General features: G+C 42.8%; 1 protein-coding gene across 1 annotated transcript; it reads right to left on the bottom strand.

Annotated features, from left to right (window-relative positions):
* Positions 1 to 12310: 12310 nt before the first annotated feature.
* On the bottom strand, positions 12311 to 20382 carry dhrs3b (dehydrogenase/reductase (SDR family) member 3b). Its single transcript, XM_064304733.1, has 6 exons — positions 19228 to 20382; positions 14201 to 14344; positions 13787 to 13906; positions 13336 to 13574; positions 13043 to 13168; positions 12311 to 12773 (listed from the first exon to the last, which is right to left on the bottom strand). Exons 1-6 carry the CDS (start codon positions 19420 to 19422, stop codon positions 12689 to 12691), a joined length of 909 nt encoding a protein of 302 aa, XP_064160803.1. The 5' UTR covers positions 19423 to 20382; the 3' UTR covers positions 12311 to 12688.
* Between the last annotated feature and the right edge of the window lie 151 nt (positions 20383 to 20533).

The following is a 20533-nucleotide window of genomic DNA, read 5'->3' as shown; positions in this document are numbered from 1 at the left end:
ATAAGAAGAGATTGATGGCATTTCTCATTGACTGGCTTCGAACACAACTCTTACAACATGCTCTGTACCTCCCTGAATGAAAACGTACAACCCAGTACAGCTGGAGTGAAACCTATTTGTTATGTTTTTTGACATGGAAATATTTAGTTGTAATGTTTTTGTGATAAAAAGCAGTTATATTTTTCAAATATGGTATATACACTGCATAATAGTACACATTATGTGGTACAGATTAGCATATTTCAAATCTGGTACATAAACTAGTATATACTGGATGAGTTCATATCACATCTGCCACATATACTAATTTAGTACTCTGTTTTGTACAGACTCTGTAGATACACCTGAATTTATCACAAGGGATTACAGATACGGAACATTTTGTTCCCTCAGCCTGTGATCCTGCCCAAGGTAATTACATAGCCTACACAATGGTCACGTTAATACAGGACTCCGCATTATTTAGCAGAAAAAATTAACTCCATTCAATAAATGCAGTTATTCTATTTTTTAGATTACAATGGGCAATGATCCAGACGTGAACCACAAAATAATTACTCTTGTTTCATGAGCTAATTGTGTTTCAGTGTCTGACATTTGTGCTGTTATTGATAATAATATTTACACCACCGTTGGTTGCAAGCCCAGTTCATGTCTAGTTTCTTCGATATTGAATAATGCGAATTGCTCCGTGATAACGGGCTAGCTTGGACTCATGGTATTATAAATGTAGCACAGATCTTAATCTCAGATCAACTGTGGAGTATTGTAATCGCATGTGTGGGTGTTTCTGATTAAATCTTTACCTTAGTGAGCCTAGTTTATCCCTAATATATTTGTCTTGGATCTTTTACATTTATATAAGGATTTAGATTAATTTTGAGCACTTTTTACATGTTTGATAACAGCAATGTGTTTAAGTATAAGTTGTGGAGAGTCCAGGGGTTATTGCACGTTTTTTCTCAGTTCATTACGTCTCCTACCACAAGGAGGTGCAAAGACTTTATGTTCCTATAAGGCCTATACCAAGTCCAGTCCTATAACTTTGCACAAAAGTTTGGATGCAAGGAATTCAAGCTAATTCAATACCGCCATGAAGAGAGAGCCATATATCCTAAACTTCTGCATAGGAAGGGCTACTGGTGAAACTAAAGCTGTTAGTGACATTAGCAATGACCCACTGTGTGGTTGGTTGGATGTAAAATCTGTTCCAGGTGAGCAGGTCAGTTGCAGATGGTAAGTGCACCTGTACTCAATCTAGTCTATTCAAAATTGAACATTCCAAAAGGGAAAGGCTTTTAAAGAGGTTGTTTAATAGGTGAAATGCATTTCACTGTTAAAACTTTGAACTTCGCATTTACAACACTTTAATTTCAGATTCTTTTTCATTGGAACATGCATGTGTGTGTCTGTTCTTGCATGTGCATGCATGTGTAGTAGGCAAACACACGCCTTGTTTTTTCACATCATGATAGGGATTAAAGGACTGTAAATAATGTTAATAAAATGTGCAGAATAAAAATAATTTTATTACTCATCTAACAGCATAACGAAGGAGAATTGGCCATATCTGATGGTATTGACAATTATGTCAATATAATGGTGCTTATATTAATTCAATAATGTCAGCATTTATTTACTTATTTATTTATTATTTTAAAATTTATGTGTAAATTGTAATTACAAAATACTGGTATTGACAGTAATGAGATAACTACAGTGATGTAGGCTCGCAAATCGTATGCCACCAGTTAAACACCGCAACAAGCCTAGTGCGTATGTGTCTGCGTGCATGTGTTGAAGCAGGCTCAAATGAACTTTCCTTTTGGGCAGTTGGGGCTGGTTCACTTTGGGGAGGTGCAGTGTGGGAGGAATTATGTCATGCCAGGTTTTCTGGTCTGGAATACTGATCTCAAGAGAAAGAGTTATGAGGGAAGAACTGGAGCTGGCCTTCATATGAACCCAAGAGAGACTTCACTGACTGGGGTTATCCCAAGTTCAAGCCTCTCTCTGAGTGTGCAGGCCAGGAGAAGATTAGCAGGGTGAGGCCTGTGGCGGAGAATTGAAGAGGGGTATAAGGAGTGAGTAGGATACTACACATAGTACTTCAGAGTACAAGCAACTACGGAGGTGTATAGTGAATTTGCAGAGAGTAGCGTAGTGCAGTGGGACAAGGAGATGTGTGGTGGAGCTTACAACTCAGAGAGGTTTGTAATTCAGTAGTTCAGTGAGGTGTGTGTAGTTGAATATATCAGAGGGGCTTGTAGTGAAGTATCATGGAGAGATGTGCAGTTGAGTATCACAGAGAAGTGTGTAGTTACGTATCACAGAGAGGTATGTTGTTGAATATCATAGAGAGGTATGTTGTTGAGTATCGCAGGGAAGTGTGTAGTGGAGGATAACAGACAGGTGTATAGCATTACACACTGGACTCCAGCTCTAACAGGACACTCCCAGGGCCAGCAGTGCCTATTGGGGTCCTTGGGGGAGCTGGGGGGGGGGGGGGGGGTTAGCTGGGGAGGCCCTCTGCTGTAAGTCAAAGTCAGGTCAGACTGTGGGAGACTCCACAGGGGTCAAAGTGCCTGATAAAGCAGTTACATTCTGACTTATCTCACAGTGTCCTCATAGTTAAACATTCTGTGTGATTACACTAGAGCAGCCCAAGTGCTCACCCCCCCCCCCCCCCCTTAACACACCTAACTTGACATAAACCACCCTGTCAAGAACATTCTAGAAGCCGTGAAATTATCTGAAAGCCGTGTATTACAGTGGAATGCAAAGATATAACAGCCTAAGAATGTTTGATAACAAGAAGAGGAAATTCATGGGAATGCAGCCCATCAAGAACAGGATACTCAGCCCATCTCGGCTAATCATTTTGACTGTCCAGCACTGTGTAAAGCCTGGTCTCAGACATCACAAGGGCTTCTGTATCTGTTACTCGAACTGGCATGCGATCCCATGCATTGATAACCCTGCATGAAATAAAATTTCCTGATATCACTGCGAAATATACTTGTAACTGATTTTCGCCTATGCTACCAGTTCACAGAATTCAACCTGTAACTTTTGTGCACTGATATAAAAGCATTACCACAGCCCTGGGTATGAGTCTGGGAAGCAGTGGATAGTCTGTTCTCTTTTTTATTTTTATTTATTTTTATTATTCTCAACACTTAATGCCATAGACAGTGCCTTCTCTGTGCACCCAGCCCTACAAATGACATCATGGCTGAACTGAACCACACTCCAAATTGTTGCAATGTTTTTTTTTTCCTTTTGGCACATGAGAACTGGGATTGGAGTTAATCTTGTGGGAGGAATATTCCATCTCTTGGAGGACTGAGACGCTAGTGACCCTCTGAAGTGTCTGGGGTTTGAAATACTGGGTCGGCTTGTAGCCATACTTAAGCTTTCCACTGTTCTTGAACACTATGAAACACAGATATACTGACGGGTCTTAAAACTAGATTTTTTTTGAATGGCATGGAGTCCTTAAGGTGTTTTTGACAGTGACTGAGCGCTGGAATGCTTTGTGACTTATTAGCAAGTCAACAAGAGTGGCATTACCCAGAATGCTTTGGTCCTCTGTGAATTCAGCTCTCTGTTTGCATCAACTGGTCTGGAAAGTACAGATCTTTACTTCAGTGATGTCATCTGTTTCCATGAGCTGAGTTGTTATTAAGCGTATACTTTTCAGTTGCTGCATGCAACGTCTTTACTGTAAGTAAAGCCATCAACGTCTTGATACGTAATACGTAAGTAAAACAGCATGAGTGTATTATACAAATCACTTCTGGTGAACTATTTGATCAGATGAAGTACCGTGTCTGATGACTGTCGTATGCACTTTTCATTATTTTCCCTCAGTCTTTTGTTTTCGGTGAATTATTTTTCAATGCGTCCTGGTGTCAGATGGCTTGAGGCGGTAGGTCAGGCCTCAGAGAACACGAGCCATGCTTGTGAGTGTAATCAGAGCTGGAGAACCTGGCTCAATCCATTCTGGCACACACACACACACACACACAGGCACGCACACACACTGCCCAAAACTGCCCCGAGCTTTGCTCTCCGCTGCTCTTTCTCCCCCACAGCACGTGGCCTCCACCTTTGGCGGAAAACCGCAGAACACGCCGTCCTCTTTAACAAAACTTAGGCAGTCCTGTGTTACTGAAGAAGATGGGACTCTGAAATCTGTGCGCTACTTTTCTGTACTGTATGTCCCCGAGGCAAGCAGAGGTGAGCTCCAGGTGCTGAACCCTCAGTAAGAGGATAGTGAAGGAAGAACTTTTAGGTGGTTTCTGGGCCCCAGCAGCTGTCCTATAGGATGATAGAGAGGTGGGGTGTGGGGGGTGGGGCAGTTCTGTTTTGGTTAATAATAAATTATGTTTGCATAAGATTGCAGCTTCTTCATTAGTTTTCTTTAGTATTTACTTTGTCACAAATGGGATGGAGAAGCCATGTAGGAGTCTTTACATTGTAGCAAGGTCAAGAAACATTTTGAAAGCTTAGAATGTTGTTCTCTTAAATGCAGAGGAGCAGGGAGAGAGAGAGAGAGAGAATGGGGGGAAAGCGGTGGTATTGAGAGATGTGTGTAGGGTGCAAGACCTCCCTGTGAACTGTGCTGTCACAAGCCAGGGCAGAGGAGGAAGGCAGTCAAAGACCGACCAGGAGTTCAGCCAGAGTTCACACAGGAAGAGGGCACAGCCTGTCCCAAATACACACAGGCGGGCGTGCGCACACACACACACACACACATACACATTAAACACACATGCACACACACACGCGCGCGCAATATGATACGATAATACTTTATTGTCTGATTACTTGGAAATTTGTCTTGCGTCGTTGTGCCAAAAGTTCCATATAATCACAAAAGGCAAGCACAGTACTACAAAAGACATTAAAAAGAAATTTATCTGAATACAATTAAATATAAAAATAAAAAAACACGTTCTCCCATATACCCCCCTAAGCAACAGTTCCCAATTATCTTCCCTTTCTGGACCTATCATTTAGCATTTGAATAGACATTGGGATAAAAGTGCATTTATATCTTTTTTGTCTATGCTTTGGTACCCTATACCTCCTCCCTAACAGAAAAAGCTAGAACTCAGAGTGCAGCACATGGGAACTCTCACCAACCATATTGTCTGCCCATCTCAAAATCAAACACACCTATCTATGTTCTCTTGAATCAAGACAGGGACAAACTCCCACCCCCCCCATTTTGTCTCTGTATGCTTGAAGAATTTGAGAGTGGTATGGCAGCAGTTGAGGTGCAGTTGGTGTGGAGGAATGGGGTGTTGCAGAGGCGGCTGGGGTGTGGCTGTTGGCAGCTGAGGATGCTGACTCATTCTCCTTCGTCCCCTGGGGGGAGCTCATTCGCCACCTCCTGGGCTAATTAATCCACTGAAGGAGGCCCCCTACCTCCACGGCTCAACTTTAACCTCCCAGGCGTAAAGTGGCCAATTAATCTTCCCTGCTTCTGTGTGTAGACTGCCGCTGTGAGCCCTGCTGGTGTGTGTGTGTGTGTGTGTGTGTGCGCATGCGTGTGTGTGTGTGTGTGTGTGTGTGTGCGCGCATGCATGTGTGTGTGTGTGCGTGCGTGCGTGCGTGTGTGTGCGTACGTGTGCGTTTCTGTTCTTGCACATTTGTCTCTCTGTACTGGTTAGGAAGTGGTCTGCTCAGTTTGGACTCCTGTCATTCCTGCAGTTTAATCTTAAGCTCCATCTCTTCTACATCCGTCTGGTTTCCTGGTGTCGGCCAGTGCATTTCCTTCTGTGACGCTGAACTCCTCCAGCCAACATTCAGCTTGGTGCTGGTTAAAGGGATATTTCACTTTGGTATAACGCAAAAGTAATTTTGTGGAGCTTACCCCGTAGCATTTGCATAGTGTGAATACTAGCCATATCAGCTGTCCCAGCTGACCACATCTGAGTTCCTCCCAGTTGTCATCTCTCAGTTCACTCCTTTTCATTTTCGGGACCTCACCGACATAAATAGTTTTAAAGCACAAACTAACTACGAAGCATAATAGATTGATAAAAGAGACTACTAACATCAAAAGATGTTTTTTTTTTTGGAACTGATAAGCTGTTTTCAGGTTTAGGTTAACTATAAATAGAGGAACTATTTTCATATATGCTGCATAGAAATACAATAAGCCGTAGTTCTTCAAATGAATGGGAGTAAATTGGGAGCCTGACAACCAGGAGGAACGGCAATGCCATTAATGGTCAGTAGGGACAGCTGATGTTGCGAGTATTCACGCTGTGCAAAGACAGTGGGGCAGTTAAAATTACAATTGCAAAAGTGAAATAGCCCGTTGATGACCCGGGCCGGTGTCTCTCGACGAAGAGGTCCTGGTCCCAGGTGGCGCTCTGCTGTGGCGCCACCGAGGGACGCGCCTCGGCCTGAATCGCTCCGCTAAAACACGCAGTACAGCCGTAGAAACGGACAGCGGGGGGAAAATGTCAGCCATGTAAATCCAGATAAGGGTGCCTGCTACAATAAGCAAAAGTAAACGAAGAATCCTCGCAATGCGTATGCACAGCTCGTTAACACTGTTCACAAGAGGTGCTGGAGCCTGTGGATCGAAAGTCCCAGTCTGAAATTACCACTCAGAACAGCGTCTGCCTCGCACTGTTACATCAGTCTAACTGCATGGTAAACTGCTGTTAAAGGCATCAGAGAAGGTGGTGCCAAGGGTGTCCTTATTAGGGCTCTTTTCTCAGACAGTGAAATGTCACAATCCCAGCAGGCCTCTGTCCTCTGAGCGGCTGTCGATCGGCCTTTGATGCTCTCTCTCCTCGTTAGGGCTGAGGATGTGCAGTAGATGCTCAGGCCCTGTGGCTCGTGCCTTTGTGATTGGGAAAGGTCTACCAAGCTGTGCACAATGGGACCTGTTCACAGTTCCAAAAAATGCCACCAAACAAAAAACCTGGCTAACACAAAATATGCCCACATGGAATTCTCTCATCATGTTACAGGTTTTTCCTGTGTTGGACATGTCACAATATTCCCGTGTAATTGCATTCGTATTTATTAATTTGTTTTGGTGTGTGAAGCCTTGGTTATGCTTAGCGAGGTGAATTTGTATGATGCTAGACTTCCCTTTTAGGAAATAGATCAGAAGATTTTCTTTGTGAATAGTGTCTTTTCATTGCAAAATAAATTGTCAGGTTTATTGAAAACTATACTGCAAAAAGCATTCGAACATATGGAGACTTTCCAATGCATTTCAGTATTGAAAAGATGTAATTTCTGAAATAAATGTAATAAAAGAACACATATTTTACAATGCATTTTAAAATATTTTGCAACATCTGAAAGTGACATTTTTATGTTATAATATATTAATAAATGTTATTTAAATATAATCTTTGTATATTTAATTTCCATATGGAGAGTGCAAAGAGGTAATTATTCCATTTTTTCTGTTTATTATTCAACACATTTTTACTGCCCTTCTTACTCATCTTCAACGTGCAATAGTTTCACATCTTTAAAATAGCCTTTTTTAATGTCAATTAATGGCTTTTTAATGGGCTGTAATAAGATTAATAATTGGATAGGGCTGAAGCAGCAGGAGCTCTGTTCAGTAGCAGATTTGTTGACACAGATTTGCATGGTTTTGAATGCATGTAGGACTGAAAATGGTCCCCCGCTAGCTCTGGAATTTAATCAACCCCAGCCCCCTCTCCAAAACATTGCAACAAGCTATATGTTTCTTGCCAGTGACTCATGCTTTGTCATGAATATACTATCATCTGCTTCAGGCTGGACTGTGGTCCAGTTATGTAAGGAGACGGCTGCTCAGCTGTAAATAATTCATATTTCTCAGAAGAGGACCGCATGTTCCAATGGCTTCTATACCACTCCTGGAGAGAGCAACTGTACAGCTGTCTCTATTCCTTCTTGTCCTGCCTCTTTCTAATTAGAGTTATTTCTAATTTAAGAAGCGTGCTTGTGTGTCTTTACCAGTGTGTTTGCAGCTGTGTGTGCATGCATGTGCGTGCTTGTGCGCATGCATGTGTGTGAGCATGTGTGTATTCAGAGCAGTATTTGAAGAAAAGATCTTTTGAGCTCTGACTCTTTTCTGTGTTATCACCGAACCTTCACAAGTATTAAACATTTCCATCGATTCATTCCTTGGTGGCTGATGTGCTTGTGGTTGGTCAATGGTCAAGCCCTTTTAAAAGCAAGAACATTCTTGCTTGAAACTGAGCTTCATTCTGCACAATAGCTCGAAGACCATTCAGTTCTCATGCGTGTGCGTGTTACATAATCTCCAGCAGGCCACGTTCCGCATCGGGCTGTTATTGTTCCTGTTCAGATCGGTCAGACTGATAGGCTGTTCCAGCCCGAAATGAGCACTGGTAAAACAAACAAGAGACGAGCAAGAAAGCAGAGAGCCAGCACTAGGGCACACTCCTGTGAATGAAAACCTGTTTCTGAGATCACAGAGAGGTAGGCTAACGTCTCTGTGTTGCTCGTTAAATGTTTTGAATGTGTTTGTTTAACGTGGTGAGACTCATTCTTCTCCAGAGCCATTGTTTGAATGGACACTCCAACAATCCAGCCACTTGTGTGTTTATCATCAGTAAGAGAGAGGGGTTGCTCAAGCATAGATTATCAGTAGTCTCTCCCTGCCCTGTGAGGTAGCCTGAGATTCTGAATGTGTAAACATGACCATGGAGACAAGCATAGACATGTAACTCCGTACTGTCCCACTTCTGTCCTCTCTTCCCTCCGGACTTCTCTTTACCAGTCATATACAGTATCTCTGGTGTGTGATTGGACTAGAGCCCCCTCCCTCTTTCTTAAACAGATATTAGGCATCAGAGTTTCCTAGTGGGAGGCATGTAAAAAGGATTGTTCAGCACACACTTCATAAAAACAGCCGGAATGAGCCATGTGACGTGTCTGATGGGTTACTGAATCCAGATTATTGAACTAGACAGTGAAGTAGTCATATTCTGTGTCAAAATTATGATGGTGCATTTACTTATCAGAAACCTTCCTCAAAGGCAAGATTACGTATACAGAGTATCTATTTTACGCATTTCCGTAACCCTGCTTAAAGGTACAACAGCAGTGCAACACTCTTTTAAATAAGTTGTTAGGCCTTACCTGCTCTTGTGCGTCTAGTCTTAGTTAGGACTTTAGCCGATTCTGATTTTGATTTTAACCCTTAGCCTATAATGTGCAACTGATTAGCAATGTATAAGAGCTTAATTTATTGTAAAAGTCATATTACCCTAACGTATGCACCATACAGTCATCCCTGTTCTAGACTGTATGCATGACATTAAAAAGCCATTTAACAGGAACTGTCTTCACTTACACCTTCTGACCTGCTATCTTCCTCAGCGCACTGTGTGGAAGTTCTTCCCTTTCTATAGGCGTCTCAGAGGATGAGTCTCTGGACGCGGTGGAGCTGTGCTCCCTACAGGTGCTTATTCGCCTGAATCCTTTAGCACATGCTCTTTTCCCCTCCCCTCCACCTGCTCCAGGACCATGGGGGCGGCACGCGGGCCCCCGGGCGGAGAGTTCACCGCTGGGTGAGCTGTCTGTCCGACGGCCCCTGGCGGACCATCCGCTGTTTGGCTAACCCAGCTCTGAACTCCCCCACCCCCCTCCTCCCTCCCCACCCCCCCTCCTCCACCCACACCCCTGAGATGTGAGCTGTGCTGTTCTGATGCATGCACTCTGCTCGGCCCCGTGTCCCAGACCGACCATCACACGTTTCTTTGGCCCCTTTTAACCCTCCCCTCACCTCTCCCTAGCACCAACTTCCACTGAGAAAATGATCCCTGAAAAGAGATTGCTTCTGTGAGACTCCTCCTGTGTTCTGTCTCTCTGTATCTGTTCCTCACAGGCCCACAGAGAAGCACACAGACAAGATCTGCTATCACACATGACCCAGCTTCTCACTTATTTACCCACTTTTTCCATACCATATGGATTCAGTGTTTGGGAGCCATGGCCATCTCATAGCCAGGGGTCAAAGGCCTGTATTTGGGGTAGTTGTTTATTATTTTGGTCAGAGTGGCCCGTGTTCATCTTGGATGATGTTCAGAAGAACACTTTTTCATACCAGATGCCTTGTCTGGAGGATTTGAGTATTTTTTGTACAAGCGACAGGTTTTAGACAATCATTTTGAGCACTGGCATAAAGAAAGATCTTGACATACAAAATGAAAACTGCAATTCACAAAATGGTTTTTATAAGTGAAACAGGCCCATATATTACTTGCTCACCAGTATGTCTCCAGTTCCTGCGGTTGTGTGAGGCAGGGGAAGTGTGAAGACCAGACGCGACCAAACAGGGGATCTATAAGTTACCAAAGGGGCACTCCAGTAACCACTGAGTCTCGTGAGAGACGAAAGGAGAAGGGGGTGCTATACTCCTAAGGGACGTATCCCAAAAAAATGAATAAACCCCTAAACGGGTAACTGAGGAAGAAGGAGTATATAAAGAGAAAAGGAACAGGGAAAAGAAAAGAAGAAAAACGACTTCGACCCGAAGCAGAGAAAAAGAAAATGTCTTTTCAAAAAACAAACAAAAGACGTTCTGAGGCCAACTAAAACCAGCGGGGAAACTAGTTAGTAAGGGGCAGAAAGGTTTGTGCCCCCACGGTGACACAATAACCCCTTAAAACCGCCAGCCTCAGAATCTAGACATATACCGTCCTAATACCTTTTTCCTCAAAAGAAAAAACAAACAAACTGAAGTCAGAATTCTTTTTAAATTTCTTTGTTCTTAAATTCCTTACACCTTGCTCAGAAATACGACAGGGAACTGGCTAGAGCAAAACACGTTACACTCAAGCACCGTTCCACTGCCTACTGACGCTTTAAATACCCAGCCACAGGTGTGGCTGGTAATCAGCGGAAGATGTGAGCAACCCACAGGTGAAACCGATCAGAGGTAACCCTGCAGGAATGCATGGAATGTTCAAGCAGGAACAATCCTCCCACAGGAACCAAAAATAACGATTAGCCGAGTGGCTAATCTGCAAGCTCGAACTAATCGTCCCCACACCCCAAAATAACGATTAGCCGAGTGGCTAATCGGAATGCTAACCTAAACCTAATGCTAAAAATGATCTACCTGCACAGAAACCGTGACAGGTTGAGTGTCAAAGGGAACAGGCATTTGTTAAAGTCAGTTCTCTACTTTATCAACATCAGGTTTTATAAGATAAAAGTACATATCATCAATATTTCATCCAGCTACTGTTTGATTTCCCCCCCAGTCTTTGAAGATCAGAAGTATATATTTTTAAAAAGGTTTCCTTTGATGTAGTTGAGTGTGAATGTGTTTACCAATGTTAAGGCTTACCATTCAATGTTACAACATCCACAAAATGTTAAAGGCATGCGTGAAATAAGCATGATATGTGACTGTACTGCTTAACTTGTCTTTAATGGTACTGTGCAGTGAATGAAATAATTTATGGACTTCTCAGTTAAGCATAACCTTCTTGTGTCTGAAATGTGGTTTGTAAGAAGACAGTGGATGCGTACAGTATCTGTTTATCGAGAGGTTGGGCAACCTCTTGATCACCTCAGCTGAACATACCACAAGCAGGGAAGCATGCAGTAAGTAACATACAGACAGCAATTCCACATAAGGGAAAAACATAACACATAATTATAACTGGCCATTTTGTTTTCAAATCATGAGATTACAAAAAAGAACATGTCCGTATGGAAAATATCACATTTCCCATAACCATAGTCCTCTTCTCAATCATCAGGACAATTATTAAAGCAATTCAAAAAGGAAAGTCTGCATTTAAATTCAATTACTTTTCATTGTAAAGATTACATGATATGCCATAAAAGAACATTGGCTGCATTTTAAAACCCACCAAATAAACAGGTCAGGCCCTTTAGACTGTGAGAGAGCACACTCCTCATGTAGATCACTTTCTGTTTCCCCAGTGATCACTTCCTATGTCCCCAGGGCTCCTGATTACATCGCTGCCTCGGTTCTCAAAGCCCTTGCAATATGGAAGGGACTACATAAGGAAATGCAGGAAGTGAGCGTTATCCCACACTGTATATACAAGCAGACATGGCCCAGTTTATGGTCTCACAATATACCACAGCTTTCAAAATTTGTGGTTCAAAAATCTTCAGAAATTTCCCTTTCTGCTGTTCTGGCATTACCAAATTGTTTAATTAAATTGACTACTCCTGAAAAGTTGTATCTACAATTTACTTAACATTTGCATATTCAGCACAGAGAGTGTCACCACTATCTTTGTACACAAAGACATTTCTGCTGCGTATAAATAGTTCTAAATAAATATATTTTATTCAATGGAAAAAAAAAGTATTTTGGTTAGATTATTTTTCCATCTACAACCATTTTACAAGATCACATTTTAGAGGGCAATACTGTGACATTGTTGGCCAAGGTTTTCATACCACTGAAATCTCACACCGGCCCAAGCCTAGCTATAAACAGTTGTTTGAGGTGCAATGGTGTGATGAGGTGAACAACAGCACCGCGTTTTGAGATGCTGTGGCCTCTGAGAATCCCCCACACCTGGAAGAGACTGGGACCCCAAAGTCCTGCTCCGCCCCCATGCTGTTCTGGGTCAATAAGACAAAGACTCTCAGGTCTATTTGTCCTCCCAGAGTCCCCTAGAGTCACTGTTGGCGTCCCTCATGTCCGTCCCTTGAACGTGTTCATGCAGGAGTAAGATCCTGTGAACTTGTGGATTTCCTCTAAGGCATACTGTGGCATGAAGCTATTTAAGAGGCCAAAAAAAAAGATTTGAGTTGAGTAAGTTGGTCAGTTAAACAAAGAGTGGGCTCCTTTTTCTGCAATATAATAGACTGTATGCATATAAGAGTAAGAACAACAGTGGCTCATAAAACACAAATCAGACATGATGTTCTTGCTCATTCTATGTTCATTCTATGAAAAAGTGCTTTCAACTAATCACGTGAATAGGATGTACTCTATTCACACTACGAACAACCCCCACCACCCCTCATTTCATTCGGGATGGCTCACCTTTTGAGTATGACGAGGGCACGCATGGTCCAGGGCAGGTAGACGAAGGCCGTGTTGGTTCGGACCGCGTCCACCGTCCGCTGAGCCACGTACTCGGGCCTCAGGGGAGGGAAGAGCTGGGGGAACCTGGGAGGCAGCGGTGGGCGTGAGAGGTTAATGCCAAGTGTTGGCCCTTCTCACAGCATACATCTCCGCAGCGGTGCTACGGCCACTCTATACCAGTCAGAGTTCACTCTCTACCCCCTCCCCTCTGCTGCCATCTCCCTGTCCTCTCTCTCTTCCCGCGCTCTTACCGGACTCTCATGCCCTGGAACATCTCGGTGTTGGTGTGGAAGGGCAGCACGGTGGTGCAGCCCACCCCGGGGCAGTCCAGAAGACCCAGGGTCAGGCTCTCCATGAAAGCGAAGGACGAGGCCTTGGAAGAGCAGTAGTCGATGGCCCCGGGGATGGAGGAGAGCGAGAGGATGGAGTTGATGCAGACCACGTGCCCGTGCCGAAGCTCCAGCATCCTGGGCAGGAAGGCCTTCGTGGTCTGGGGGTGGGAGGTTGTGGTAAAACATGGTCGTGTTAATACCTGTCTGGAACTTTCCACAGCTGTTGACTGCGCATTTATTGTACGCACCTAAAACATAAGTGGCGTCAAATTCAATAACAGCTGAGGCGAAATTGATTTAATTTGGGGCTCAGCTGGAATGAAAACCAATCCATGCAATGTTCCCCCAGGACCAGGGTTGGGAAACTTACCCAGAATTGGCCCAGTGTGTTAACATTTTGCGATTTCAAAAGGGCATCATCATCGCTGTCCATTAGACTCTTCCCATGCACCACTGCTGCATTGTTCACAAGGATAGTGACGTCTCCCACCTGTCAGTGATAAGGACAGACAAATATAAGCGGTGTAAAAATGCTCCTGCCTTGCTGTGGTCAGGAATAAAAAGTGCAAATTGCAAAGGGTAGGATGTTTGCTAATGTCCTGGCCAAATTTGCATTCTGTCTCTGTTAATATGGTCATCATCCCCAGTGTATTTGGCTAAACAAATCCCCCCTCTTCATCTCACTTGATGTCTGGTGAGTGTCCTGGTGAAAAATGGGTGCTGTGCATCCCCTTGATAACAGCTTTTATTTGACTACAATTTGTCCATGTCTGGGGATACAGACCTTCTCCCTGACCACCTTGGCCTGCTGATAGACCTCCTCCCTGTTGCCCACGTCACACAGGAAATAGTGGCATTCAGTTCCCGCCTGCGAGATCTCCTCACAGGTCTCCTTCAGACATCTCTCTGTGCGACCCCACAGGATCACCTAGCAAGGGTGAGAGGTCAAAGGTCAAGAGATTAAAAAGAGAGGTTCACAAATAGAAATGAATGCTCTGTGCCAAAATGAGTTTACAGTATACTTGTGGGAAACTTGCTGATAGCATCACAATGATATGTATGTACATTCATGTATTGATCACTCATTCATAAGTTAAAAGCAGAATAAAAAAAATAAAAAAAGTTTTGACCTTCCAGTTGGAAATTCAAGCTTGGAGTTTGATTTTTAAATGCATCAATGAGCAATAATGTTAGTATTATGGGTGGTGTTTCGACTTAAACATTATGTGACTTGCTCTCTCTTGCAAATCGTTGTTTAGGGCAAGGTCACATGGCTTACCTAATTTTTATGGAAATAAACATCCCTTGAGGACTTACAGCAAAGCTGAGGTGAGAGTACTCAAGTAAATTTAAATATGCTGACAAAAAATGGAAAACCACTGGTATGGAACTTCAAATATCCATTGCAGCAGTATTTAGATGGTTAGCATTACAGTTACATTAGCGTGTGTGATCTAAAGTGATCTCATCCTCTAAAGCCTTATGTCAATTTGCAGGCCAGTTATGCTAGACATGTCATAGCAGGTTCCTTCCTTTGAGTAGGGAAATCCAAAAATCAAGAAAAAACAGAACCTGAATTCAGCAGCTCTCCACAACAGGTTTTCAGATCTACTTGTGTTCAGCATGGAAGTTTCATTCACAAGCACATCACAGTAATCAAATCAGATCACAGTAATTCAAATTTAAACATAATGCAGGACATTTAACAGCAGGATGATGACTCCAGAAGCAAACCTGTCATTTTCAATTTGGGAACCAGCTAAGGTTATGCCACCTACTCATATCCAATGTCAAAAGCAGCTTAGTATCTCATTCCACACATGCAGTGAGAGGACCATTGAGCAAAGGAGCTGGTTATGCACAAGCCTACCAGCAAACAGACCTTTGTCTTTCTCCAACTGCCCCGTCACCTTTCACTGATAGCCAGTCACAGCCATTGAGACCACAACTGATTGCTGCATCTGTTACCACTGATAAGTCATCACTGATAACTTCTCTACATGTGGCAATCACAAACACAGTGCCTGGCCAATGTTAAATTAAATATGAAGAGGTGAATAAGTTAATATTTGTGTGCATCCCTCATCTTCTCTTCCACAATGAAATTCAGGAGTTTTTATTTCCATTTGTGAGAAACTGAAAAAAAACAAACAAAAAACATATACTGTTCCATTTCCAGTGATGCTGACTATATTCAGATTAGTTCTGAATGCTACACTATTTTAGACTTGACTTAGCTCTGTTGATTCCAGCCGTGCCTCATCTTAACACCTTACGTCCACACAGTTGATCCAAGGCCAGTATCAAGCACATTGTCCAAAATGTGTCAAGAGCAATTTTATCATTTTAACTATTAACCCCAACACAGGAGCCTGATTTTATTATTTCTTAATGATACCTTTAAAGTATCAGTTTTTTTGACCATGAACGTTTCCTTCAGTGATTAAGGCATGACAGATGTTATGACAAAACTGGGTTCTTGTAATTATCAGGGTTGGGTTTCATAAATACAGACTGAGAAAATAAAGGAGCTAATAGTTTCCTCCCTGCTCTCTCTCTCACCCCTCTTATTTCTGTCCCCCTTTCCGTCTACCATTCCTTCTTCCCTTTCTCCTGGTCTTCCTTCCATATCCTTCATTCTCCTCACTCTCTGCTCTGCTCCGCTCATATCCCCTGACCTTTTGTGTGCGATGTGAACTTTGCCTCCGGTGCTCTGACATCACTGTCCTGCAGCAAGCTGGCTACAGGACAGCCCATTCGTACGTTCCAGGAGGGGGAGAGGCAAGTTAACAGACCGGCAGACTTCCGCCCCCTCCCTCACCAGGCGCAAAATTTACTCAGCCTTCTGCAAATATTTACTGGCGCCGATGCCTCTGAGTGTATGTATAAGCATTAGGTCAGAGCTGTATGGAGCCGGGCCTACACAAACCACAGCTTCATGGGATCATGGTGCTGAAAGTCCCCCCCCCCCCTTTCAGATTTCTCTCACGGCTACAGCAGGGCAGTGGGGGCGAGGGGCATAGAGCAGAGGATTGGTGGAGTTATGGGGAGCCCCACTATGCTGTTCCACAACAGCGGACACCCCCTCACTCACCAGCACCTTGCTGTCGAGGTAGTTTGAGAAATGGGCAACGACAACATGTATGTCTCAAGACACCGCCTCTCAGGAAGCGTGATCTCATGATGCAAATCGATATACTACATGTATGCACTGACGTATGCAAGTGTGTATGAAATTACAGTAGGCTGAATGTGTTAATAATTACAGCCTGCAGAACTGTTCATGCTGTAATTAGATATATTTCACATGTAGTTTGGAGGTATTGTTGAAGTAGTACTGAAATAATGAAACTGAAATAGTACTGAATTTCTGCTCCATAAAACATAGGGAAAAAGTGCAATGTTTATAAAACAAAATGTTTCACAAATGACAGCTAAATAAGAATACTGGGATCGATGGGTACAGATATAAATCATGATATAACTACGTTCAAACTACCTTTTTTTGGAAATAATCTCAGCAGTTATGAGTATATGTCATTCATGATTCATGTGATGTGGAGCAGTGACATTTTTATTAACCCTTTGTACATTCTTCACCAACCCTCTCTGTGGATTTTCCTTTTCAAAGACCTAGTCATTTCTCAGGAGTAAAAATAAAAGCATTTGATAAAGAAAAGATTTTTATTTTGTCCATCAATGTGTTGTAAATAAATAAATAAATAAACAAAGAATATATGGTGAATATACTGTTGAAACTGATTCCAAGCAAGATTGAGAAAAAACAGATATCTAGGGGGAGGAGATTCTCAATTCAAAACAGGGGAACTTGGTGAACTTCTGAACTCTCCTGAATAAAACCATCCAACACCTGTTGTAGGACACAAATACTTTGCTTGACAAAGGCTTCTGTCGGCGAAAGACATTGTTTGCCCGCATTGTGTCTTGTGTGTTGAATGATGAAGCCCATTCACGCCTGGCTTTGGGTGCGTGGCCCGGGGCCCTTTGTCAGGGCCTGGCCAGAACGTAACGCACACTCTACTTTAGCGCATCGGTGGTCACATGACCAGGAAGGGCTCTATTCTTGCCTGAGATCTGCCCTCTGGTTGACCCTGTTTGTTGTTCAATTTGAACCTGAAATGAGGGAGCTGTGGCTCATGTCTTATTGGCGGTTGTCCCCTGAGGTTGCAACTCCCAAGATTGTGTTTTCAGAAAATAAGAGAATAGGATGAAAAAGAAAAAAGAAAACAGGTCAACCAAAGCTGTTAAAATGTGTTTGCCCTTTATACTGTAGAATGTGTTACACTTTTATGGACTGTGGCTGGGATTCAGTCAATATTTGTCCTTATCTTTAACTAACAATTAAACACAAGATTAATTGTCTTCACAAACACAGTAGGGAGACTTCAGCAATTAGTAAAACAAACTCATCAAAAATTAGTTTGCCAAGAAAAAGTGAAATGCTCACATTTACTTGGAACTCAAGCTTAAAGACAAAAGTTGATTAAATACAGGCTTGTGTCACTAATTAAGTGGCTCAATTTACTGAGGACATTTAAGTGAATACTGTTACGGAACCGAAAGTCTAAGCTACACTATGACCCGCTGCTACAAACACGATATGATATGAGAAAGGGACAGGTGTTCACACGTCCTGCAAGTAAACTGGAGCAGTAGCTATGATGGGAGTTGTTTATAATACTACAGTAATACGAAATACCCACCTGTTGACAGTTTTAAGAAAATCCATGCAACGATGGTGCGTTGGTACAGTACAGCAAAAACGTTTGGCCAACTTCTGTATTAACACTAAAAAGTTAATAAAACAGCTTCGATATTGTACAAAAACTGCAGAATCAACATGCATTTCTATTTTTTAAACATCCACCTCTAAGTTCTGTAGTAGCGTTACCTCGTACCGTTTCGAATAAGGCTACCTTTTCAAGAATTTAATTTGTACATTTTACAGGAGCTGTCCAATGGTGACGGACGGTGCTTTCGCAATCAATTATAGACCAATTAGCAGTTTTACAGTTTTCTTGGCACTGGCGCAGGAAAGCGCTGATGATACACATGCCAGGATTCGCCCGCACTGGGCTCCCTCTCATTACGGCAATAGAACTGCGGAAATATGCATTCGTGATGGATGAGAACTTGAAAAAAATACAAATCATTTAATGTTTCTGGCACTTATGGCACAAGTGGTTTCCAGACTATCTGTTCATTGATTGGTTATATTCAAGTGTACAAAGGTGGTTAACCCGGCAAATGTCACCGTTGGTCAAATGATGCACTTTACGTTCTTTGCCATTTTAAGTCGCTCTGAATAAGATCATCTGCTAAATTAATATAAAGTAATATCAACCTTACGGTAAGAAATAAAACAAACATTATCACACTGTCTATCAGCCTCGCCAGACGCGTTAGAAGTAATGTAATCGCGGAACGGCAGTAACGACCGGACTGCATAGCAGCCCAACACAATACTTTATTTAATAATTGCATATAAGAACTACAAAGCAGCACTTTTATGGCAGTGACGGTAATATTGAATAGCCGTTTACTTCTTTATTGCGCTTCAAAGTGATACAAAGTTGCACACGAACTGGCTAGCGTACCGAATGACCATAGTGCCTTTAAATGCATCTATATAACTGTTCCAGGATAGGGACCGTTATATACATTTAAAAATACAATGAACTACAGATTATGATTTTAATTATTTAAAGCGCAGGCTATGCCTCTCCAAACTGTTGATTCTCCTTCATTCTTACAGTTTGTGTATTGTGAATAATATAAATGTATGTTTACCTTCTTTGCCCCCTGCACAGCAAACTCCCTGGCCAGGTGTCGACCAATACCTCTTCCTCCTCCGGTGATCAGGACCACCTCTCCTCCCAGATCCCTCCGTTTGTTTGGGAGCAGTATGCATACACACGCTTTAACAATGCAGAATATAATTTGGGCAGGAAAAAACAGCGCGGCGATCAGCAGTTTCCATTCCATTTTCTCGTTATATGCTATGCGTAACTTTATGCGTAATTCGGAGAACACGGGCTAACCGAATGCGTGCTTCGAGTGCCTCCAAATCATAGAAGCTTGAAAGCTTCTAGACATCGATGTGACCCTCCAAGTACTTGTGCCTGCTAGGCACTTTCAGGCAATTATGTTCCTGTGGTTGCTATGGTGAGTATTTCACCACTGAAGGACACACTTTACACGGAAAACTATTTTAAACGTGTCCATGTATACGCTGAAAAGAAACGACAAAAAGAAGTGCCTCGCTCATGCCCGGAAGACCGCTGAATGAGTGGCTTAAAATATGCACGTTTCCGAGACAAGTTTGAGTAGCTGACAAATTAACGAAACAACCAATGTCAATGTTATTTGTTTTTAGTTTGCGTGCTTTGATTCATAACCACCAGTCACTTCTTCTGCCGTTGTTCACCTCCAAGGTGTAATCACAGATACAGTACAGAGGGGTTCATGGTCCTTGTCCAGCGACCTTGCGGCTTCTTACGGGTTGCTGCTTGTTAGTCTTTCCCGATTCTTTAATGACTGTGGGTTGGTTTGGGGCCTGATTCGAGCTTTTAAAGAACACTGATCCTGATTGACAGTTTAGCGTTTGAGAATACTGCAGTACTGTGGCGTTTGTGGGTGGGTATTTTCGACTCCTAGTTCCTCCACCCCCAGAAGCATCAGACCGCAATGACATAACAACAGTAAATCGTCTTCTGCCGTAGAAAGAAGGGCACACTTCATTGAGATTCCCATCTGACCAAGCAGTAATCCCTTTGAAAAATAAACCCGGACAAAAAGCCAATCCTCTTCACGTGCTTTGCGCACTGACACCAGAGACAGGTTTACTAAGCAATTTTTTCTTTCTCAGAAAGTTCAACTAAAGAGCCAAGACTTGATTAAGAAGAGATCATATAACATGTGCTTTGAAAGTGCTTCGGTTGCTTATCTGTGTGCGCGTTCGTGTGCGTGTGTATACGTGCGTGCCCTCGTGCGTGCCTGTGTGTTTATGTGGGCGGGTGGCGGGGAATGACAATAATGCTCGCGTGCACTTGAAAATTTAACACGCTGCGAATCAGTGTTTAGTTTTGAAATGTAT

The sequence above is a fragment of the Anguilla rostrata genome, chromosome 13 (assembly GCF_018555375.3).
Source record: "Anguilla rostrata isolate EN2019 chromosome 13, ASM1855537v3, whole genome shotgun sequence".
In the NCBI taxonomy this organism is placed as follows: domain Eukaryota; kingdom Metazoa; phylum Chordata; class Actinopteri; order Anguilliformes; family Anguillidae; genus Anguilla; species Anguilla rostrata.
This window is presented reverse-complemented; position numbering and strand designations above follow the sequence as displayed.